General features: G+C 48.7%; 1 protein-coding gene across 2 annotated transcripts in view; it reads left to right on the forward strand.

Moving 5' to 3' along the window:
- Nucleotides 1-25191, forward strand: part of Igsf5 (immunoglobulin superfamily member 5) — a 33679-nt gene extending 8488 nt beyond the window's left edge. The window contains exons 3-8 of one of the 2 annotated variants that reach the window (XM_051150309.1): nt 4170-4469; nt 10217-10354; nt 15109-15133; nt 18930-19030; nt 20305-20381; nt 24883-25191. In XM_051150309.1, coding sequence (XP_051006266.1) covers nt 4170-4469; nt 10217-10354; nt 15109-15133; nt 18930-19030; nt 20305-20381; nt 24883-24978 — 737 coding nt within the window. In that variant the 3' untranslated portion in view covers nt 24979-25191. The remainder of the gene's footprint in view (nt 1-4169; nt 4470-10216; nt 10355-15108; nt 15134-18929; nt 19031-20304; nt 20382-24882) is intronic. The other variant, XM_051150310.1, reaches the window with a different exon arrangement.

The following is a 25191-nucleotide window of genomic DNA, read 5'->3' on the forward strand; positions in this document are numbered from 1 at the left end:
TGCCCCAGAGAAATCACAGATTCTGTCGTCAAATCAAATGTAATAATATTTGGTGAAAAAGCATGTCCTATGTATTTGTACTTATAAATGATTTTTACTTTAGAAATTGAATGAAATTGGTGGCTCTTTACTTTGGGGTATCCTTAATTTTGTATGGTTTAATTAATGGTATAGTGATATTTTCTCAGTTGAGATTTTCATGGGGTTACTTAAAACTCTGCGCCTAGTTGGCATGCCCAGGTTCTCTGATAATAATTCAATTATAATGGAAAGAACTCAGGAAGTGGAATCAAAGACTTGAGCGCTTGTTTCGCCTTTATCAGTTGTCAACCATCGAGGTGCTGCACTGGCTCCCTTCCTTCGTCCTTCATCCCTAGCGCAGGGATGAGGCTCCCTTCTCGGCTCACACATTTGCTGTGAGGACCGGGCAACAAAACCACGGAGACTCCAAAGCTTTGTCCCGTTCATCTTGTTTTACATCCAGAGCAGTCTGGTGGTCAGAAGAGCAGGCTTAGGCCCCTGGTGCCTGGTTCCATGCTGTCCTTGTTGCTTAGAATTGTACAGTCTTGAACGAAGCACACACCGGCTTTGGGTTCTGGGTCCCTCATCGCAGGGCTGTTATAGCATGGGGCGGCTGGGCCGATCGAAAGCTGTCACCACGGAGCCTGGCTCATAGAAGTTACCACATGAGCATTAAAATTTTTTATTCTTGGAAAAAGCATACTAGTCTGGGTGCTTAGTATGAACAGAAGAGGCCCGGCTCAGTTGGTAAAGTGCTTGCAATGCAAGCGTAAGATCCTGAAAGTGATTCCCCAGAACGCAAATGGGAAATCTGGGTGTGGCAGTGCGTACCTGCAACCCCAGCTGGTGGAGACAGGCAGGTCCTTAGGGGTTGCAGGACAGCCAGGCCAATCAAATTGGTGAGCTCTGTGCCCAGTGGGAGACTCTGTCTCAAAAAATAAGATGAAGAAAGATTAAGGAAGACACCTAATGTTGACCTGTGACCTCTATCCAGATACACACACACGATGCTTCAGGATAGCAGACCTTAAGAGACATATTTTAAAGAGTCATAGATAGTGTTTTCCTGGTGTGAAGGCATCTCTGAGAGAGTAGAAAGAGGTCCCATGGGGTTGCAGGAGTGGGGGGCTCAGTCCATGCCCAGTCCTCTGGGGCTGATGGGGTGTGGATCTCTGTCCATGCCCAGCCCTCTGGGGCTGATGGGGTGTGGTAGCGTACATCAAGGGAGCACAGATTGGAAGGCAGGGCTCCATACTGCTGTGCTTGTGGTATGTACAGCTGAACAGTGCACACATTTCCGAGGCGTTTCCCAAAGCACCAAGCCTGTACATCTGCCTGAATGCCTCTGGCATGCACTTTTATGCATCGACACTTATTGCAGCTTTGGGGTTTAATATGGAGAGAAGAACAGGTGTCTGAGGGCAAGAAAGCTTCCTCCAAGGCCCTGCACGAGGACAAGGAGTGGGACAGAGCTGCGGTGCTGTCACCGAACCCTGAGCAGCAGGCTCTTCCCAGGACACAATCCTGAGGAAAGAGGAAAATGGCCACGAGTTTCCCAAGGCCCATTTACTTTCCCTGCCACATTTCAGTAGAGCGGATACAGCTCCTGTGTGAGTCGTCTGACGTCAGTCCAGACGTTCTAGAGACTTTGTGTAACGCGTGTGCTTGTCAGGAGAGTGGTTAACCCAGTGAAAGGCAGTGGCGGAGGGGAGGCTGGGGGAAGCTGAAGCCCCGTCACAGACTCAGAAAACCCCCAGGCAGCTGCACTGGTCCAACTATTGCCCAACCTGCCTAAGGCTCACACATCTGACGCACCCTTTAGCCTTCCAAGAGCCAGAGAGGCCCAAGTTCAAGTTCTTCTGTCATTAACTGAGGCAGTTCCATCCCTCCTAGGACCTGTCATCATACGAAGTTTTTGATATTTGTTTATTGTGTCCACATGGGTCTCTTCTTCCACCATGTGAGTGCCGGGTCTCAAGTGCAGGTCATTAGGGGACTACCTGCTGACGAATCCGAATCCGGAGGGCCCCTGCTGCCTGCTGTTTTAAACCTCCTCTCCTTCAAACACAACAGAGGAGCTGAGAAAATAGTGAGCAGGTGAAACTCCAAGCCTCTCCGATTCAAGCCAACCCCTTCTCTACCCAGTGAGCTGTTTGCAGGCTGCAGGTCAGAGCAGACGCTTTACTTACTCCACGGTAGCATCCAGGAAGTATAGCAGTTCCGAGTGGAGACACATGGTGGACAGAGCGATCCACTCTGGTACTCCCCACTCCAGGGCGTGACTTCTCATAATGACCTAAGATGGTGCTAGCATGCTAGTGACTCTTTCCCAGAGTCATCCTCCCGGGTAAACGGGGGAGCTGCGTGCTGCACCTTGGAGAGGTCTTCTAACTCACAGGCCAGCGTCGTCCACACGACTGATTCTACTGGTTTAAAAAAAGATCACAGGAGGGCTAAAGTCTACTCAAGTGCCTTGGTCTAGAGAGGAGGGGGGCACTCACTGAGGCAGTGTCAGGTTTCAAGGTAATCTTCTGAGCTCATCTTCAAGAAATCATTTCTGTTTGCTTTTTCGGCATGGTATCAAAGAGTATCCATGGTTATTTAAAAAGCCGATTCAAGGGCCGGGTGTGGTGGCGCAAGCCTTTAGTCCCAGCACTCCGGAGGCAGAGGCAGGTGGATCACCGTGAATTTGAGGCCAGCCTGGTCTACAAAGTGAGTCTAGGACAGCCAAAGCTAACAACACAGAGAGACTCTATCTCAAAAAATCAAAACAAACAAACAAACAAACAACCCCAAAACAAACAAATAAAAAGCCTATTCAAGGCTCCAGCTGTGCTTCCGTGGGAAGTCAGATTTTTTTTTCCCCTGCTCTCTTCAAACAAAGCAATCCAGAAACAAGGGAATGAAGCTACTGGCTTGAGGATCTAGCTGAACATAATACAGATTCGCATAGATAAACATTGCCACTTAGTTTATTTATTTATTTTATTAGTTAAAAAAATACGGCTTAGTGGAAATGTGTTCATTTACATCAACGTGTAATGAGTTACGACTGTCAGTTCTAAGTGAATATTTCGAATCGTTCATGCAGTTACCGTCCACACAGAGGAAGTTCTTTGGAGTCTCCGGTGGCTTTGCAAAAAAGGAATTGAGACCAAAGTGTTTGGAGATTATGTATTCTAGTCAGAGTAACCCCTGAAGAGATGGGAAATGCGGAGGTGGGGACTCCAAGACCCCTGATCTCAGTGGTTTTATTGCAAGCGATGGAGCCATCAATGAGCTCAGAGTTCTTGAGTCTTCGTCCAGTGTTCTTTCCACTATACCCAGCAGCGGGGGCTGTGCCTGGTAGCGTGTTTGAGTTTGAACATTAGAACGCATATGCATGTCACTAAGGCTGTGTCTGTGCCGGGGCCAACCTTCAGGTCAGCATAAGGAAACATCATTTTCAGATGGATTCCTTGCAGCATGAATGCCGCCAGGGGCAAGTGGGTTCTTTAGGAAGATATTGATGTGAGCCAACAATTCTGAAATTTAATTGGGTTAATTCAGTTTATAATATATTTGATTTTTAATGACATTTATAACTAGAGACTGATTTTAAAGGAATTTCCAAGGCAATTGTTTTTAAAGTTTACTGTTGGGTGGTATGGCACACGCTTGTCTTCCCTGCCCTTGGGAAGTGGAGGCAAGAGCATCTGGAGTTCAAAGCCAACCCCGAGTAATATTTGAGATTAGCCTGGGCTACACGAGAGTTTGTCTTAAAACAAAACAAAAGATTTTATGACCCCCAAATTATAAAATGAAGATGACTGACCCAAACTTCAGGGGAGAGATTTGCCTTTTGTGAGGCTCTGGGAGAAGAATGTAGATCATTTCCTTCCTTGCTTCTATCCCCAGGAGAGTCATGTAGCTCGCCCCGTGATCCTTGGCTTTTGTTTCTCCGTTGTTCTTGGGAGTCACCTCGCGCGCTTGTAAGAGCCCAACAGGTGCATACAGATACGGCAGGAGAGAGCCTGAACTGTGCTTTCCCGGGCCAGACACAGCCTTCCTGGGGCTTGGGAAGAAAGTCTCATGAGGTGTAATTTGAAGCTAAAATTGAGAAAATCAGAAGGCTGCCAATCTCTAGCGTGTCTCTTTCTTCTCTTTAGTCATGGGGACCCTGGACATTCCTAGCAACAACCTTATAGTCACTAAGGGTGAGCCCTGTAATGTGACTTGCTATGCCCTGGGCTGGACCCCATTCCCAGTTATTTCCTGGGAGCTCGAGGTCCCAGTAAGCCACTCCAGCTCCTACTCCTTTCTGGACCCGGGCAACTTTATGAGGGTATTGAGTGTCTTGGATCTTACACCATTGGACAACGGGACCTTGACCTGTGTGGCCGAGCTGAGGGACCTGCAGGCCGGCAAGTCCTTAGCTGTCAACCTGACTGTGGTTCAGCCTTCGCCTGGTAAGTGAGCCTTGCCAGCCAGAGTGCTTTGGAGTGAGTGACATTCTGAGTTCCTGGTCGTGTTCACGTGGGTGATGCCCTTACGTCGTGAAGGCAGATTCGGAGCTGTGGATTCGGTGATTGTATGACCTCGCCTGTTCTCACGTTGCTTCCTCAGAGGTTTTCTTTTTCCAGTTGCCGAGAAGCCATTGAGAAGCCTTGCCCACTGCTAAGATAAGAAGGCTGCAGGTTTAGAGACAAAGTTTCAACTTAATGTTTTTTTCAAAAATAAAGCTGAGAGCTCATGTTGATGATTAGCACCAGGGGCTGAGGCCACAGGATTGCCGAGAGTTTGAGGAATCTCCTGTGACCTGGCAGAGACTCTGACTGTGTGCACTGAAGGGCCCCGTGGAGCCTGTGAGCAAGGTTGACGGGTGCAGGGGTCATGTGGTGGGACATAAAGATCACTTGGCTTTTTTTGTGGAGGAAGGGACAGTGGTGGGGGTGAACCCAGCAGCTCACATGAGCAGCTAAGGGGTCTACTCCTGACTGTGAGTTCAGTCAGCCAGCCCTGGAGGCTCACAGGAAACCTCGCCCCTTACAGAAGAGGACGGGAGTCTCCCGGAGGCGGTGACAGAGTCTCTTTGCGTCTCTCTTCTTGCCTCCGTACTCCTTGGCTTGTAGAAGTCGCCCTGCTCCCAGCCTTCGTTGTCGCTGTGTGTGTGTCTGTTCACCTCTCTGTCTTTCTCATGTAAATTCAATTTTATTCTGTCTATTGTAATCCACCCCGTCCTTATTTTTGATGCTCAGCTTGGTCCAGCGTTTCCTGCCCCCTCAGGTGTTCTTCTGACATTTTCCTGTCAGTTTTTGGGGTGTTGCTCAGTCAGATGCTCCATTTCACCCTCCATCACCCTGTCCAACCTGCTCCTCCTATAAGCTACTCAGAGACAATGAGCCTGGTCCAGGCTTTGGCAGGGAAGGTTGAAAGACAAAATTCTGTTGGCACCAAGTAGACCTAAACTGACATTTTGCCGGGCATGGTGGTGGACACCTTTAATCCCAGTACTTGGGAGGCAGAGACAGGTGGATCTCTGAGTTCGAGGCCAGCCTGGTCTACAAAGCAAGTCTAGGACAGCCAAGGCTACACAGAGAAACCCTGTCTTGAAAAACAAAACAAAACAAACCAAAACGACAACAAAATCCCCACGTTTCCCCAAGATAATGAGGTAGCACAGAGCTCTGGCTGGCTGGTCCCTTCTAGAGATGATCTTACTGATTAGCTCTCTGCCTTCCTCTTCTGAAGAGGAAAGTGGAAGGCAAGGGCACTTGGCCCTCCCCATCAGCACAATTCTTCCTTAGCTGGGATAGCACCTTAATTGCCAGAGGGCTGGGGAAGGAAGGCTCTGTGGGTGGGCAGCAATGAGCCTTGCTTTATCGGACTCATTTGCAAAAGGGTAATTTGTTTCTAAATTATTCATCAAGATCAGAGCAGCTGGTATCTGGCTTCATGTTGTGTTTTGTTTTATGCAACTTTCATTAACTGCAGACCTCATTCAACCTTGGCTGCTGAGCTAGAAGAGCTGGGGCTCAAGTTCACCGGGAGCTACCTGTGAGAGTTGTCGGACTTCCTCAGGGGTGGGAGGGCCTCAATTCTGCACCCACAAGGCTGGGGGATTATTCCAATCCCTTGAGTGAGTTTAGGAAGTCTAGCAGACTCAGGCCACGAAGTATGTGCTGCCGTAGAGATCAAAAACTCCTCCAAAGAAAGGCACATGGGAGGCCAACGCTTGCCTTCAGAGCTGGTTTCTCAGTTACAGAAAACCCAGCTACTGAAATCACAAAGCTCTTGGGATGGCAGACAGCCACAGCCCGAGAAAGCAAAGCCTCTCTGTTATGTGTCAGAGAGAGACGCTAATATCTACCCATCCAGATAAGGCACTGGTGATGCACCCAGCTCACTCACGTCTACTTGGGTACATCAGGGAGCTTACTGGGGTTAGTTACAGGAACACAGAAAGTGCAAGCACTTCACCAAAAAGCCCTGTCTTTACATCAGGAGCCAGACCTCATCTCTGACCCAAGTTAGCGTCCTTATTATGAAAATTTGTGACATTTGCAAACTTGAGGAAGGGAGAGAGAGAGAGAGGGAGGGGTAGAGGGAGGGAGGGAAAGAGAGAAAGAGAGAGAGAGACAGAGAGAGAGAGAGAGAGAGATATGTAGGATGTCCATGGTGACTGTGAACACATGAGTCCTACCTCCACAACTTTCACACACATTTCTTGAGTTTAAACAAGCTGGTGGAGCAAGACTTGTGACTGGTGAGTGAGCCAGAGGCCAAAGGCAACCCAGAAAGTAAACAGGGGCCACAGGGTGACTGGTTCCTCCGGTAGGAAGTGCAGTACAGCTGGCACTCAGGAGGCCTCTACACAGAGGCCCGCTTTGAAGTTGAGCTGTGAGAGTCAAGATCATAACTCTGGCTTTCATAATCTCATTATTGTGTTCTTGGGAAGGGATGCACGACCTTGTCCCATACTGGGCAGAGTGGCCTGAATAATATTCCCGAAGTGTGGGTCACCAGCCACTGGCCTGTGAAACATCTAGGGTGCTTGCGCAGCCCTCTGGAGTCTGCCTCACTGGAGTAGGCTTTGGATCTGATTGCTCAGTGGGCATTACAAGTGATGCTTGGGGTTGTACTCTCTGACAGTGAGGACTGCCTGAGACAGCACCCCAGTTTGGGGCTGGGGAGGTATGAGATGGGAAAGTACAACCCTTTTTCCTCTCTCATCACCATCTTTTACACATTTGAAAAAAATTTTGATTATACTTTTGTCATTTTATCCTTTCCTTTCCTGCCTCCAAATCCTCCCATATACTTCCTCTTGTACCCTTTCAAATTCATGGCCCCCTTTTTCTTAATTGTCATTACACCATTACATATATGTATATACATTATACATACATATGTGTGTGTTCCTAAATATATAAATACAGACTGCTCAGTTTGAATAGTGTTACTTGTATGTACATATTCTTAGGGCTATTTGGTCTTGGGTTTCCAATCTGTGTGCTCTTCCTTAGAGAAGATTGTTTCTCCTGCTCTCAGCATTCCCAGGTGGCCTATAGTTCTTTGTGTAGGGGAAAGTTTTCTTTCTCTGTCCCGTCTTATCTCAGCAAAACATTGGATGAAGTGGAAACTTTGGAGTTTCTGTAGGATGTATCCTGAAATTCTTCTCTGGATATCTTAATAATGGAGAAAGGAGAGATCTAGCTGACTCTTCACTGCAGGATCCAGATAAGAACTCAGCTGTTTTAATCAGTCCATCCATCCATCTATCCATCTATCCATCCATCCATCTATCCATCCATCCATCTATCCATCCATCCATCTATCCATCCATCCATTCTTTCATCCATGCATCCATCCATCATCCACCCACCCATCCATCCATCCTCTCATCCTTCTACCGCCCATCTTTCTGTATTTCCATCTAACCAACTACCCACCCACACAGCTCCCTTTCTTTCAATTATCTATTTACCCATCCATCCACCAACCTACCACTTTGTTATTCATCCATCGTTGTCTACCCATCATGACTGATACATTCCAGGTATATGGGGTACAATACATGACACTTGATCTCAGAGGAGTTAGGTCCAGTTTAGATGGTAGAAGATACATAAAAATAAACAGAAGCAACAGCAGTTTGAAATGACAGTGAATGTAAGCTGTTAAAAAAAAAGCCATCTTCAAAATTGTCCAACATTTTCTAATTCTCTAGAAGGAAATAAAGAAATATAAGCAACTCATGAAGAACCAAAACCAAGTATTAAAAACATTATATAGTTCTTTAAAGCACCTAATCCCTTGATTTGTTTTTAGACAAGTCTATGCTTTCATTTAAAAATATTGTGTGCATGTGTTTGTGTGTTTGTGTATGTGCTCATATGAGTGCAATGCTTACAGAGGCCAGAAGAGGGCCTCGGATACCACTGGAGCTGGAGTTACAGGCATTTGTGGGCTTCCTGATGTGGGACAGAACTCGGGTCCTTTGTAAGAACAGCAAGCACTGTTAGTTGCTGAGTTGCCTTTCTAGGGTTGCCTGTGGCTCTTTATGTAGATGTGTTCTTGCTTGCCTGTAGCTCCTTACGCAGTTGAGTTCTTGCTTACTTTTGACTCGATACTGAGCGGAAGTGATCCTCTCTAAACATTCTACTCCTATTCTGGCCATTTGACATTGACATAGAAACAGCAAGCCACAGCTACAGGCTCAGTGTTCAAGCAAAGCTTTACAGGAAAATACACCCAAGAGAGATTTTCACTGTTGGCCTCTTATGCCATTGGTGTCAAAGCAAGTCCCATGTTCCTTCAGAGGAAACCTGGTATTTTAAACCTTCTAGTGACAAGCCTCTCTCCACTGAGCTACCAGCGAGATAGGCTGACAGACCTTGTTGAAATTAATGCACAGTTTCATACATCAGTGTGGTTGTCTGTGACTTGGCTTCTGTGTGGTTCCTGCTTAGGCACAAAGGAGTGAAATGCTATTTAAGGCTCTTTTGGGATAGTCCACACAGGTAGCATGTCACCCAGAAGGACTTTCAAGGGTGGTGGAAATGTCTCTCTGGGTTCATATGGCACTTGAAATGTAGACTATATAACTATGGAGCTGCATATTAATCACACACAATTTTAGTGAAAATTTGAATTTACATGACCACGCAAAGCTAACATGTCAGTTTTAAGGCATGACTGTAAAAAACAGATCCTTTTTTTTTCAATTTCCTTTTCTATTTCATTTCATTACCTGCTTACCTCAACATACCTTTGTATGTCTTTCTTTCTTCCTTTGTTTTTTGTTTTGTTTTTTCTGTGTAGCCTTGGCTGTCCTGGACTCCCTTTGTAGACCAGGCTGTTCTCAAACTCACAAAAGATCTGCCTGCCTCTGCCTCCCGAGTGTTGGGATTAAAAGAGCGCGCCACCATGCCCGGCCTTTCTTTCTTTCTATTCTTCTTCTTCTTTTCTTCTTCTTAGTTTTTTTGAGACAGGGTTTTTCTGTGTAGCCTTGGCTGTCCTGGACTCACTTTGTAGACCAGGTTGGCCTTGAACTCACAGCGATCTGCTTGTCTTTGCCTCCCTGAGTGCTGGAGTTACAGGTGTGTGCCACTGTGCCTGGCCCCATACTTTTGCTTTTCAACTCCATGCCTATTGGCTAAAATAAGAGACAAAGTAGACACTGAGAACACTGGCTCCGGAAGCGCCGAGGAGAGCTCACATGACGACAGGAGAAATGGATTTAATGGTGGCTCTGGTGGTGCGTGGGGACAACTGTGTGTCAGGGTCTTTTGTCTCCCTATGGTGCTCCTGTTACCTTTGGGCTATGCAGTCCTGGACCATGGGAATATGGTGGCCAGACCCCACCATTCTCTACAGTTCTGGCTAACCGAAGGCTGTCCAGTGTGATAGTCAGAGCTCTAACCCTTGGCAGTTGCCTTGCTGGTCCACCCTTATCCAGCTCTCAGGAATGTGGGAGGTGTCAACCAGCTGATAATTGGACCCGGGTTACAAAGCAGTTACATGTACTGATAACTTCTGGGTGGGAGATACTGTTGAGCACGGAGTCATTATCACACAGGAGGGAGGTTGGCTGGGAGTGCCGTGCTGCAGCAGGCTGGGAGCCCTGATACTGCTGAAGACACAAGGCCCACTACAACCAGTGAACCCACATGGTGCAGACGTCACTGAAGCCTTTCTCCTCCTGCTCCTGCAGATAGTGTTGGTGAGGAGGGCGCGTCGCTGCCGACCTGGGCCATCGCCCTGCTGGCCGTGGCCTTCTCCTTGCTCCTGATCCTGATCATTGCTCTGATTATAATATTCTGCTGCTGTGTCTCCAGGACAGAAAAGAAAGGTATTTTTGTTCCATGTAAGTTTCTGTGGGGTTTTGACTTTGTGGCACAAGCAGTTGAAGTGAGTGAGCTTATTGGCATCTTCAGAGTGTCATCACAGAGAGACGTCATACCACGCTGACAGATGGCGGTCAGCACACAGGGACAGGGCGAGAGCTCTTGGCTGGGATGTGAGTAGGTATGGCCACCATAGAGGACAGTATAGGGGTTCTTCAGAGACTAAAATTGGAATTACACATGATCCAGCTCTCCTGCTGCTGGGTAAACATCCATAGGAAATGAAACAGGTGTGTCAGAGACATACGCCTTCCCATGTTCTTTGCAGAGCTGTTCACGGTAGCTAAGATATGTAAATAGGCTGAGTGACCATCAACTGATAAGTGTGTAAAGGCAGTATTACACACACACACACACACACACACACACTCGTGTGTACATATACATACATATGTTCAATCACACACATGAATATATACACAATTACACATACATATAAGCATAATTCATACATATGAACATTCCTATACACACATGCACAAATGAACACACAAACATGCATATGAACATACACATGCATGCAAACATACACATGTACATGTGCACAAATAAACACAAACATGTATATGCACACACACATGTACAAATATGCACATGCACACAATGAATACATGAACACTCATACCTACATGCGTGCATGCATGTATACTTACATTATTCACATAAGGGGATATCATTTAACCTTTAGAAACACGAAAATCCCGTGACTGGGGTAAGACGATGAAGTGGAATAGGGAAGAGAAATCACAGGAAGCCAAGTGTGTGTGTCTCGCTTGTTTGTGGCGACCTCAACAACCGAATGCACAGAAACAGTGTCATCGTGGTTTGCAGAGGGGAGGCCGAGGGGCCGGGACCTGCTGGTTAAAGGGTTCAAGGCCTTGGCTAGAGCAAGCGTGTTCTGGAGACCTGTACTAGTCACAGTGTTGCAGGACTTGAGGAGAGATCCGCAGTGTTTTCCCTGTGTGGCATGACGGATGTATGGATCAGCTCCATCTGGTAATTTCCCGGTGCCTACTCATGTCAACGTGTCACACGGTACCCACAAATGTATATTCTTTTTAGCTCCCATTTTGCCTTATGAGCTGGGGTGGAGTCAATGTCAACGCTGAGCAAAACAAAACTACGCCATGGGAAGGAGGCAGGGAAGAGAGGGCCGGGGCTCAAGGGAAGTGGTTCTCAACCTGTGGGTCATGACCCCCTGGGAGACTGAATTTCAGACACTCTGCTCATCAGGCGTTTACATTGAGGTCCGCAACAGTAGCAAAGTTACTGTTAGGAAGTGGCGATGAAAATAACTTTATGGTTGGGGGAGGGGTCACCACAACATGAGGAGCTGTGCAAAGGGTCACAGCGTTAGGGGTGGTTGAGAATCACTGTTCCAGGACTCGTAGAACCGTGCCCAGAAGCCAGGCTGTTCCACGTCTGAGAAGCACTGAATGACCTTCATGCTAGCCTGGGTCACTTGACTCCTGTCCTTATTGGCAGGGACAGACAATTGTGGTGATATGTCATTAAAAATGCAACAACTTGATACCCTATGAGCATATACAGGGGGAAGAGGTCCCCCTCAGTCACAGTCATAGGGGAGGGGAGTGGGGGGAAAATGGGAGGGAGGGAGGAATGGGAGGATACAAGGGATAGGGATAACAATTGATATATAATATGAATAAATTAATAAAATATATTATAAAAGAAAAAAATGCGACAACACTGGTCAGAATACACTACAGGACAGTTTCCTATCCTGTTGTGTTTAAAATGCCCCAGTGTGGATGAGGGTGGCAGCAGAGGTAGAAAGGAAAAGAAGGCACATGCTAAATTGTCATGCTTTGTGAAGGAGTCAGCTGAGGTTCTCACAGTGTGTGGAAGCTGCAGCCGGTCTGGGCGTCGGGTCTAGGACGATGCGGTCTGTCATGGAGTTTGACAGTTTGAAACTTGAGTGCCTAAGGACAACATGACGTGTGACAGCCCAGACCTCCTAACTGCTGAATCTCTGTCTTTTATCTGAGTTGAACACTCTCTATAGTTAAATTATTATTATTATTTTGTAAAAGCAGAGATTTGGTGTTTGGGTTCCTGTCACTTGTCTTGCATTGTGAGCACTTTGTGTGTTTTCTACTGATATTTGTCTCAGTGAGACGTGCCAGCACAGGGTCTGTGTAGTTCCTGCGTGCATTGGGCTTGTGACGTGGGGTGAATTTTATTCCTTGCACAGTGGAAGTTGGGGAGCAGTGAAAGCCTATCGAACTCAAGGTGAGGGTCTGGTTTGGCCAAGGAGTTGCCTGGCGTGCCCGTTCCTCATACTCCACGTGCTGCATTTTAAATGAGGGTGCTTGGGGTGTCTTCCGTCTCATCGAGAAGGTGGATTGGACAGGGCCTTCGGCTGCTGATGTTTGACATAGCACTCGTGGAATTGGCGGCTAGGCTCTGACGTTTGGGATTTTCTCCTCCTCTTAGGATCCTGTATGCCCCATAGTAGCGCTGTAAGGAGGCTGGTTGCTAGACACTATTCCATATAGCCTAGGTGATTTTTTTCTATTCTATAAACATCATTCTATAGATAAGTTATGAAAATTAAGAATGTATATTAAGGCTTGGAATCTTGGGGTCCCCTGCTGACCCTGGTGACACCAGTGCCTGTGTGTGGATTCTGCTACCTGAATCCCTCAGGATGAGCTCCCAGGCCTTTCCCACACGCTGGCAGCTGGCTCTGCAGATGCTGACAAGCGATGTTGGCCTAGTTGTCTCTGCTCTGCAGGACCTGCCCATGGTGCCCTTTCCTCCCGTGTTCAAAGACACCTTCCGCAGGCGACAAGGACAGTGAAGGCTACCTGGCCCTTCCCTCACCTCCCCCTGGGGTCCTAATAGATGGTTTCTACTGGGATAATTTCTAGGCGGTGCTGGATGGAACAGACTGGCTGGGCAGCCACAATATTCAGTGTAGGATGTGTAAACTGCAAGTGCTCAATTTGCAGGATGCCCCACCACGACTTCTGGGAAGTATGGGCTGGAACAGCATGGTTTCTGCTCCCCACAGGCCAAAGCAGGAGAGAAAATCCCACAACAGGCTCGAAGCAGCAACTGAAGGAGGCAGCTGAATGTAGCCACCAGTGCCGCTTTCTTAGTGAAATCAGCGGCTACTTGATGGGGCGGCTCGGAAAGGGAAGAGCTACGCCGTGCTGCTAAGTCTCTATGTGGGTGCTCTGAGGGGATGGAGAGGCCAGTGGAGTTAAATTCTTTTAGTATTCTCTGAACCTGGAGTTACTGACAGGCGCTTGTAAGTCACCTGGCATGGATACTGGGACTCAAATGCTCTGGGGGAGAAGTCTGTGCCCTTCACCCCCTAGACATCTCTCCAGCCACAAAAATGATCATTATGGCAGGGTACAGGAGCTCATGTGTGTAATTCTGTACTCCAGAAGCTGAGGCTGGAGGATTCCCACAACTTTGAGGCTACTCTGGCCTACACAGTGAGTTACATGCTAATGTGCTTACATAGTAAGACCCTGGCTTAAAAATATTCCTGTGATATATCTTATATTTTGTCCTTTATGTAAGTTTGAAATGAAAAGCCTATGCCGGTGTGAGCTATTTCTTTCTCTCTAGACTGGGGCCGTGGCAAAATTATTCTACATATTAGCATAAATGCAAAAATCAGTGACCTTCTGAGTTTTCCCAATATGATAATTTCAATTTGTAGAATTGAACACCCCCTCCTCCGAGGGTGTTTTTTGCTGGCATCTGGGGAACCCTGCACATGCCTCTGGTTCAATGAGAACTGACTGAAGACGGCTGAGGGTCCTACTCTCTCTATGCAGAGGCCTTGGAATGGCAGTGTCAGGAGAAGAACCCACACCCATCCCCGCCTGGGTGGGAGCCTGTGGCTTGTCACACCACTGGGGGAGGCCAGAGTTCCTTGCAGTGCAGATAAGAGTTTCTGCCCTTGGGTTGAGAGTGGAGTCAGATGATGTTGTTAGGATGAAGGTGGGCGAGACTATTACTTAAGAAACCAATAAGGCAAATGGAGATTTTCCAGGCCACAGCCGGGCTTGTCCTGGTTGTGAGAGCGAGGTTGTGAGGAGACAGGAGCTCTGCACACAGACCTGGTGTGTGGTTTAAAGCTATGGATTCTGGATTCCCTTCAGTCTGAGAGTCCATTGAGTGAGGCCATTGGCTAGGGAAGGAATGGCAGCATTGCATGTGTGGTGTGACAATGGTATGCACTGACGCTATTTGTACATACAAACTTGATTTAAAGTGAACCTTAGCGTGAAGGAAGTCAGACGTACCTGCATAACTCTTCCTTCTTGCTAAGGTTCAGTGACACCCGTGTCTGCACCTTGGGCTGTTGCGGTTGTCAAATGAGATTGTGCCCTGCGTGGTCCTGCTGGGCTGGCACACAGTGAGCAGCAGTGTAGCCCTGGGTATCAGACTCAGTCAGTACTCACCAGCTACAAAAGGAGGCACCTACTATCTCTCAAGCAGCTACAGAGTATCTATTTTTCTGATACCAAACCTATTTTTCGTGGGCTTGGTCATTCACCAGTTCAGTGCAGGGTCAATCTGAATATGGACTGGGTCAAAGTAAAGTTTGTCAAAGTTAGGAATTCAATAAAAATTAGTGGGAGTTTATTTTTGGAGCTACTATTCTCCTTTTGCTAATGGGAATTTTCTCCCCCCCTCTTCTTTTGTTTTTCAGAATCTAGTTATCAAAATGAAATAAGGTAAGTTGGAAACTGCGTCATCTTTTTGACAAAACAAAACCAAATGACCATGGCAACACTCAAGCTTGGGACCGTAGGGCTTGGGGTTTCTGTTACTCAGTAAGTTCTAAATGCAGATATTCTGAGTGGTGTATGCCAGGCACAAACTCATAAAGCAACTTTGCCTGCAGAATGAGCGAGCTCAGTACAGGTGGGCGGCTGTTTACACTGGACTTCCTCAGACTTGCAAGCACCTGACATTTTCCAGTGTTCCCCACCAGAGGACACTGTGCACTGTGACTATTGTCTGCTGGCTTTGCATCAATACACATGCAGAGGTTGCACAGGGACTTGAGGGGTGCTGCAGCAAAGCACGCCCAGCCAGACAGAGGCCTGTAAGGCATGCGACATGGCTCTGGTAAATAAGTGAGGCCCTGTCAGTAGCTTGTCCTAGCTCTGAGAGGACAGGCGTGAAAAACTTCTCCCACCCCCCATCCCATCCGGAGTGGCTGCAAACACCTTTGAGGGAACTAAATCCAGATTTATAGGAAAACACGTTAGCCTGCGTGTTCACAGGAGTACATGACAGCCTGCGTGTTCACAGGAGTACATGACAGCCTGTGTGTCCACAGGAGTACATGACAGCCTGTGTGTCCACAGGAGTACATGACAGCCTGCGTGTTCACAGGAGTACACGGCAACCTGTGTGTCCACAGGAGTACACGGCAGCCTGTGTGTCCACAGGAGTACATGACAGCCTGTGTGTCCACAGGAGTACATGGCAGCCTGTGTGTCCACAGGAGGACATGACAGCCTGTGTGTCCACAGGAGGACACGGCAGACTGTGTGTCCACAGGGATACAGGCAGCTTCTGTGAATCTCTGCAGTACTTCTAGAATCACAGCCGCAGACGCAGCAGTTTAGCGGGTCTGCAGCCACACCCAGTAGTCAATGTCTTTTAGATAATATAAAGTTTCTATGCTCTTGAATTCAAAGCCCATTTTGTCTGTGCTTAGTGTCGTGGACAGGAGGGAGCGTCTCTCTGCACCCGCCCTCCGGCCCTGGGAAACACCAGGCTTTGAGAGAGGCAGCTATGTTTTCAGGCATTACCCAGCAGCAGTGTGCAGACTGCCCTTCTGGGTCTCATGAGAGGTTAGGGAAGAGCGAGGTAACCATGGGTAGCCATGACGACAGCTAAGACCCCCCTCTCTCTGTCACCCACAGCTGGGTGCTGTTCTGAGCTTTGCACAGGCTTCAGTCTTACTGGTTTCCCATCATGGCTTTACAGGAGGCTGAGGGTTCTGAGGTAGATAACCTCTGACCTTTCCCCCGTGGAAGAGTCAGGGATATTGACAGAGGGGTCAGTCCCCGAGCCACGCCCCTCATCTCTTTGCAGCTCCTGGCTTAGAATGGATGGCCCTGTCCTGGGGCATGCTGGGTGGCTTTCTGCCACTCCTCTTCCATTCGTCCGTGTTGCTGTCTCCAGCCACTTGCGATTTTTGTGTGAAAATAACCAGGCATATTTTTTTGACGATTTAGTACAGACTTAGTGTAGGAAAGAAGTTAAAGACAGGTAAGTCTGATGAACAACATTAATGTCATATGGATCCATTGTCTAGAGAAAATGACTGTTCCCTATGGTTTTTTTTTTTGTTGTTTGTTTCTTGTTTTTGTTGTTGTTGTTTTTTGTTTTGGTTTTTCGAGACAAGGTTTCTCTGTGTAGCCTTGCTGTCCTAGACTCACTTTGTAGACCAGGCTGGCCTCGAACTCACAGTGATCCGCCTGCCTCTGCCTCCCAAGTGCTGGGAATAAAGACGTGCGTCACCACACCTGGCCCCTATGTTTATGTTCGTATGCGTGTGTATAGGCATTTTGTACAATCTGGGATGATAGTGACCGTTCTCACAGTGTGTCCTTTTTGTCTGACACTTCTGCTAACAAATACCGGCCTAACAAATAGCACTTTGTCCTGGTGGGTTCTTTTTCTTCAGACGGCTTTATTTTACTTATTTTAGGAAAGGCTTATATGTATTTTTATTGTCTGTTTTTTTTTTTTTTTTCTGCTTTAGAAACTTAAATAAGTCTATCAACAAGCAGTCTAGGAGTTAAAACAATACTTACAGAGGCGCGGGAGGGAAGGCTCAGAGGTTAAGAGCACTTGCTGCTTGCACAGGACCTGAACTCATTACCCATGCCAGACAGCTCATGATCTCTAACTCCAGCCCTGGGGCACCAGGCAGCCTCTTTTCACCACCATGGGCACGTGCAGTCACACGCTCACACCCTCACACAGACACATACATGTGCACTTAAAACATCCCTAAACACTTTTATTAGTATAGATTTGCTTTACAGTGTAATAGGCTTCATAACCTTCTTATTCACAAATGTAAGTGGAGGAAAGTGTGCCCAGCATGCCCAGTGTTCGTGCACACAGGAAAGTGTGCCCAGCATGCCCAGTGTTCCCGAGCACAGGAAAGTGTGCCCAGCATGCCCAGTGTTGGTGAGCACACAGGAAAGTGTGCCCAGCATGCCCAGTATTCGTGCACACAGGAAAGTGTTCCCAAGCACAGGAAAGTGTGCCTAGCATGCCCAGTATTCGTGCACACAGGAAAGTGTTCCCGAGCACAGGAAAGTGTGCCCAGCATGCCCAGTGTTTGTGAACACAGGAAAGTGTGCCCAGCATGGCCAGTGTTCCCAAGCACCTGTTCTGTGGCTTCTGCCAAAACTCAGAACTAGCGAGTGTGTTGTCCCTCAAAGCTCTTCCCAGACTTCCCTTAGATTGTTGTCTTCTTGTCCCCGGAAGGTGACACCCTTCAGACATCTCTCCCCACACCTTAAGATTAGATCGACGTAATGTTGGAGAGACAGAATCCTCACAGGTGCCCGTTCACACGCACCTGCTCTCTAGAGCCTTTTACTGTGAGGACCGCCCACACGTTGTCATCTAAATGGGCACATTTCCCAGCGACAAATGCCATGTTCTGGCTGCATGTGGCACTTACTCTCCCTAGCTTTTTGTGGAGCTTGGGCAGTTCCAGTAGGAGGGGACACAGTTCCCTGAGTTTCTCATGTGTCCTTGTGGAGAGCGTGAGTGCCCATGCTGTTCAGGGTTCTGTGCCATCCCTGCAGCAGTGAGCACCAGGCCACACAGGGTAGGTGTGTGTCCAGCTTTGGACTATTGCCGCCATCGTCCAAGAGCAGTCCAGTGTCCACTGTGCCCACTGTGTCCTGGACTCTGAGAGCCTCTTATCTATCTAGCCCAACATTGTGGGCAGCCTGGGAATCCGTCACTCCTCACTCACACACTCACTCACTCACGCACGCACGCACACACGCATGCACGTTGGCCCTGGGGTTGCTGGTGGCTTGGCCATGATCCACCTTTCAGGCATAGCTTCCTATAAAGTATGCTGTTTCCTTAGAAGATGCTCTTAGGAGTCAAATATGAACGCTCTTCTTTCTCTGGCCACCCCCTGCCCAGTTTTGCTCCCCTGTGAAGCTGAACCCTAACCCTGCTTCGTTTTGGGGGACCAGCGCCCTTTTGCATAAAGGAATACACTTTCGGTTTTGCCATTGTTGTCAACATGAAGGCGGCACCAGAAAGTGTGATGGCCGGCAGAGCGGTTGGGGTCAGGGGTCAGGGGTCAGGGGTTGCTACCTCCTGCTTTACTTAGAGGCTTCTGGGAGTTGAGTCTGCAGGCCTGCCATGCCAAGCCCATCCCTCCCTCTCGCCCTCTCCCTGGTGAGCAGGAACAGCACACAGGCTGCCTTCCTCCGCTGAGAAGAAGCTGTAACCCACATGATCTAATTCCAGGAAATCTGCAGCCGTGAGAACAAACAAAGCAGAACCCAAGCTGAGCTTAAAAAGTGGAAAGGAAAACTACGGGTACAGTTCGGAAGAAGCTAGGGCTGCACGTGAGTACCTGGCGGTGGGGGTGGGGGTGGGGGGGCGGGGGTGGAGAATGTGGGGGAGGGGGGTGGAGGTGGGGGCAGGGGCGTCGGGGGCAAGGAGGTGGGGGTGAAGGGGTGGGGGGGTGGGGACGGCACAGAAAGGCCTTCGGAGGGAGGCATGTAGGCTGGCCACACCAGCCTCTCAAGCAGGAAAACCTGGGCACTGGGAGCGACCCGTGTTTGGATAATGTTTTAGGAAAAGTTTTAGATTTAGGAGTAGATTTAGCAGTAAAGATCCCCCTCTCTGCTTAAAGCTTAAATAGGATGAATGTTAAAAAAGAAAAAAATAACTTTCAAGGCTTTTCCTTCCCTGTACTTTTCCTTTAAAGTTATCAGATGGCCTTTTAACCTACTGTGGCCAATTTCTTCCAAAGGATTTAAGTACTACTGGCACATAGAGCTCTGTCCCCCATTGGTTAGACCAGATGATTGTTGGAAGGCTAAAAAAAAAACCCCTAGTTTTGAGAAGTCTTTGTGCAGTCTCATTTTATGTAGTCACAACGGGGTGGGGACTCTCTGTAGGCATGGTCGCAGTAGCAGGATTTGAAAGGGCGAGGTGAGAGGGAGGTGGCACAGGCCATTCCTTAGCACTTAGAAAGGGAGTCTCAGCCACGTGGGCTGGCAAATCCTCTCTGCCCGAGGCCCTGCCACGGCCTGTGTTTATCTTCCTTGGCCGGCTACCGAGGTCATGGGTCATCTTGTGTGTGCAGAAAGGAACTGGTTTTCAGGCCAGCTTCCCTTGTCGCTGTAGCACATGCATGAAGGACGGAGTTCTGGACTTAGGTAATGTGTGAAGAGGTGAGCAGCTGTGAACTCACGTTCTGTTGCCGCCTTTCCATCACCTGTGGAACACTGAGCTGGGCAGCCAAAGACAGGAGCAAAGACTCATTTTGGCTTAATGTTTTGGCGGCTTGGGCCTGTGGTGAATCTTGCACCCTGGAGTCCAGGCAGGGACAGGTCCAACATTCTCTTTAAGGCCATCTTCCCGATGACCTAACCTCTTCCCCCTAGGCTCCGCCCCTTAAAGGACCCATTACTTCCAGTCGTCCCGAAAGCCTGTAGCACATGGGCCTTGAGGGACATCCCAGACCTAAGCTGCAGAGATTATTTTATACCAGAACTACAGAGGAGCAAATGTGCTTATCTAGCAATCCTAATTAATTATTAGATTATGCAACCTGGTTTCTTTTTTTTTTTTTTTAAATCATGTATTATACCAAAAAAATTTTCTATTGCAGAGATTGCTTCTCTCGCTCCCAAACCTGGTGAAGTGAGCCTTCAGGAACAGCACAGCAGCAGAGGCCATGCTTATCAGGTGATGTAGAACAAATTGGGCATTTTCTCCCCGCTCCCCACCCCCACCTGCCATTTAAAAATGCAAACCCTGCGGTAGGCCCATGTTGAATATTCATGATGGAAGAAGGGCCAGTCTTCACCTCTGCTTCAAGCAGCCGGCCAGGGAGGGAGTATCTCTTGCTTTCCTATGGCGGTGGCTGTAAGTCCAGTTTGATGGTTTGGGAGGATGTATCGTAACTGGGGAGACGTTCGCCTGAGCCAACAGAGTCACGAGCAACATGCAACTTGCTGTTCCTTCTCTTTGGCAAAAGTCTCTAGGACCCACGCTGGATCCACTGTCCTGGCTGCTTGGACTCTGCACAGCCCACATCGACACTGGGCCCCTGGGCACTTTGTCTCACGGGAGGATGCTGGGGGCTGGGTTTGAAAAGCAGGAGACTAAAGGTGGTTTGCTGTGCATGTGAGGTCCACGGCCATGAGGTTCACAGTGGGAAAGACCCTGCTGGGACTTGGAAGAGTCCCCCGTCAGGAATATGTCTGGAGCCATGTGGAGGTTAGAGCTGTCATCGACGGAGCTTGCTGAGAGGGGTGGGAGAGTTGGGTGCAGTGAACATACGTGGAGCGTTTCCGCGGTCTCTGTTACATGTCCTCATGGAGGCTCAGTGTACAATTGAACATATATAAGTCTGTAGTGTCTGATGCGTGAGACAGTTACAACTGCCAGCCGGGAACTGTGAGGATGCAGGGAGCTACATTTTAACACAGAGTCAGCACTGGTTACTGTATGTCTGAGTTGGAGTTAAAATATGCAGAAAATATTGTATATCTGAAATATTAGGCAAATACACAACCAGCGACTTTCTCTGACCTGCACAAGTGACACCCTAGGAAGATACACTGCAGCGGATCCCACCCTGGGGCCCCCAGTTAGTTGGGGAAGCTGCCTCAGAGCTCCAAACTACTCACTGGACGGTTTGATCTGTGCAGTGCTTGCTGTCGGCTTGTGTTGACGGCACCCAGCGCGTGTGCCTTGGTGGCTGGGATCATTCCTTTTGTACACATGGACTGACTTAGATTTCCAGGGACCCCTGGGCTGTGTTTCCCCCCTGCCTCTGGGATTCAGCTGCCTGTGTGCATTCTGCCAGTGACACAGACCCCAGGCTCTACGTGGGTAGGAGACTCTGGCTGATGCTTAGTTAGGTAGCTTGGGATCTAAGTGATGTCAGGGGAACACACGGAGGCAGCTGAGGAGACACGTGGGGGAACTGTGGCACAAACGAAGGCGGTTCTCAGGGATGGATTACCAGTTCTTACTGCACAGCGCACCCACAGAACACAGGCCAAGGGAAAGGTCAGAGAGGTCAGTTTTCCTCAGGAAAGCAGATCCTTGGCTTGTGTATCTTCACATGGATCTGGAGCTTTATAAGTGGAGGGAAGGAAGCAGGCATTTTTTTTTAGAAGCACTGGCCTGGTGACCAAGAGTTGGCAATCAAAGGGAGCAAAGGGCAGGCTGTGTGTGTGTGTGTGTGTGTGTGTGTGTGTGTGTGTGTGTGTGTGTGTGTGTGTCTAGTCTTGGTGGCTCAGCCTGGATGGGATCACAGGTTGATAAGGACACAGGTGGTCCAGGGGCCTCCCCACTCCCACCGCAGCTGCAAGCGTGGTGTGCAGGTTACTCTTGTGACCAAATGCCTGGCAAAGTAAGGGGACATTGCAGTGCTCTGTGAAGGCCATGTCTCAGCCACGTCTGGGAGTCTTTGGAGGGTGATGGGCACTGCTCTCAGAGTGCTTGTCCCCTGAAGGGTGTTATAGTTCATGTATTCTCAGAAGAGTCCTCTGGTCCTCTCCAACCTTGCATTGATCTGCGCTTTGTAGACCTCCCACCCCCACCCCCCCAGGTCACAGTCTAAGGAGACTGTAGGCTAATCTGAGTTCTCTAGCTGTGAGGCAGCCTGCAGCCAGCTGCCAGGGGACAGTGGTTGCCGTGGGACAGTGGCTGCTGTGGGTCAGTGGCTGCCGTGGGACAGTGACTGCCATGGGACAGTGGCTGCTGTGGGTCAGTGGCTGCTGTGGGTCAGTGGCTGCCGTGGGACAGTGGCTGCCGTGGGACAGTGGCTGCTGTGGGTCAGTGGCTGCTGTGGGTCACCACAGAAGAGGACAAGCTCTATCATGGGGCAAGACACAGGCTTTCAGAACCACGTAACCCCCCTAATTGTCTGGAGCTCTTTTTTGCTTAACCTCATTTCAGCCTTTCCCCTTGTGGGGTCTTCTCAGAGTCTCAGAGCATTAAAGATATATTTGTTTCATGTGTGTGAGTGCTTTGCCCACATGTATACATGTGTATCTTGTGTGTGCAGTGCCATCAGAGAGACAAGAAGAGGGTGTCAGAACTTCTGGAAAGTGAAGTCATGGGTGATTGTGAGTTTCCATGAAGTTGCTAGGATGGGGACTTAGATTAGTGCACAGGTACAGCAGATGCCCCTAACCACTGAGCCATGTCTTCAGCTCCGAGGGGTTTTGTCTTAGGAAAGTATACTTCTGATTCATGCCACATCCTATAGAAACTTGGGGTGTGTGTCCAAATGCTGGATGCCTGAATTCCTAAAGAATATTTGTTGAATATGAGGTATGCGTGGCACCTATAGAAACCCATGCCTGGTACCCTGGTTTCTCAGTGCAGCACACTCCAGGAAGCACTTGGGGTGTGTGTGCAAGGTCTTAGGACCCTGCCAGACTGACTAGACAAGATGAGACCTAAGAAGCGGTGTTTTCACACGTTCCCCAGGTGACCCGCGTGGGGTAAACGGTCTTGTAGACACAGGTAGCCCGATTCTAAGAGGCTGCCTAAACTCTGCCCCCTGTACCCACAGTGTGAGCAAGCTTCTTATGCTTCTGGGGGTGCAGTGATCAGCACCAGGTGCAAGGCCTTGAGGAGCAAATGCCCTGCTGTCTACAGCAGAAGTTTCCCTCCCCTCCAGTCTCCAGTGTTTTAGATGTACCCTAAGACACTTCACAGTCAACGTGGCTGGAGGCATAAGATTTTAGGCTGCAGAGCCCTGCACAGGTGTTAACATGTCTAGGAAAATCAGAGGGAAGAGGGAGATGATTCAAACGGACCCATGCCAAGCGTGACCGCTCCTCACAGCTGGCGTCTGTCATGATGGGGTGTGTGGTCAGCATACCAGACATGGCCACCGATCACTAGGTAAGTGCTTGCTGCGGTGGCAGAGAGAGCTCAGGTGTACTGTGGCTGACACGCCCTAGGACAGAACGCTCAAGGTTTTCCTTTTTTTTTTTTTTTTTTTTTTTGGCTGAAAATCACAATCAGCTTATGGGACAAGTGAATCTTTCTATTTTAGTATAAGACCGTGGGCTTTATGAACGGTTTGTAGCTGGGTGAGTCTTAATACGAACGGCATCCTTCCTTCTCCTCTTCTGGGGCCTTCACTTGCCGTCAGTCAATTTTTCTGTTTTTCCCCCCCAATTCTGTCTCTTTACCATTCCATTTTTGAGGGCACATGAATGTTTCATAACTTGGCTTGTGCCTTCCCCACTAATCCATTCCTCCTGTTGAGATAAACAGAAATAAACCTGATAAATTTAGAAAGCGGCAGTGCATTTGTGCAACCCAGCAGTGCAAACAGAAGCAAATAACTGCAAACCGCCCCCCCCCCCATGCTCCCTTCGGAAGGGGCCCTCCAGAGAGACCCTGGCAGCCGCTCCACCTGCCAAACAGGCTTCCTTTCCTTATTGGGCTTCTGTAAATGGAAGCCACGCAGCGGCTCGAGACTATTCCCCACTCAGGATCCGCAGCCTCCCACCACCGCTGAATAATTCATCCCACCCACTGCATTATTTAAGATGGTCCCTGCACTCGCTGAGCCCCGCAGTCTGAGCCGCTCCCCCGAAGGCTGGCAGGGAGCCTGGGGTTGCATGTAACTTCTCACAGGGTCACTCAGGCTGGTTTGGACCCCTGCTTCCCCTGCTTCTGTGTCCCAGGCTTACAGGTATGCCAGGCTTGCGCTCAGAGCATCTTAGGGTTACGTCGCTGGCCTTGGAGAGCAGCCCAGGGTTGGTTTAGAAGGTTTCTGAATGAGGAACTTGCATCACACAGTGCCATGGGAGACACGGGCGGTGGGTGGTGAATTTCCACTCAGCTCTTGTGTTTTGCGTTTGCTCTTTTAGAAGGGACGTGTTATTTGAACATATATATCTTATGTTTAAAAAGGAAAACAAAGAAACAAACAAACAAACCAAAAAAAGCTACCAGGTAAAGTAAGAACCTTGATAGGGAAACTAGAAAACAAACTGAACATGGAATCTTCATGTCTGCAACTTGGTAAAACTGCGTCTTGGATTCTTGGAATGAGCTTGCTTTTTCAGCTTAGAAAACACCCAGAGCATGTTTGCTGAAGAAACGAGAGGGCGTGTCCCTCTATGGTTGCTCATCTCTGCTCCCCAGTGCATCTTCTCAGGTGAGTATCTCTTAGGCGAGCACACTGACCCTCTGCCTTTGTCACCAGGAACCCAGTAAACGCCGGCCCAGCCCAGCGAGTCACCCGCGGGTTTCCTTTGACATCACCAGTCCTCAGAAGGTCAGAAATGTAACTTTAGTGTAATAAAGACTTCTCGTGGATGCACTTTGTGCACACGTCCTTCCTCTCCGTCCTGAGTCTGGGCCTCGGCTTTGCCAAGAGACCACATCAGAGTCACTGGAGGAATCAGTTTCCCTATATTCCAAGAAGAATTTGATTTCAAAACATTTCATGGATTTGGTGAATTCCTTAAAGTGACTGAACAGAACCCAAGGTTCTACTACGGTGACATTCCTC

This window comes from Acomys russatus, chromosome 8 (genome assembly GCF_903995435.1).
Source record: "Acomys russatus chromosome 8, mAcoRus1.1, whole genome shotgun sequence".
Classification (NCBI taxonomy): domain Eukaryota; kingdom Metazoa; phylum Chordata; class Mammalia; order Rodentia; family Muridae; genus Acomys; species Acomys russatus.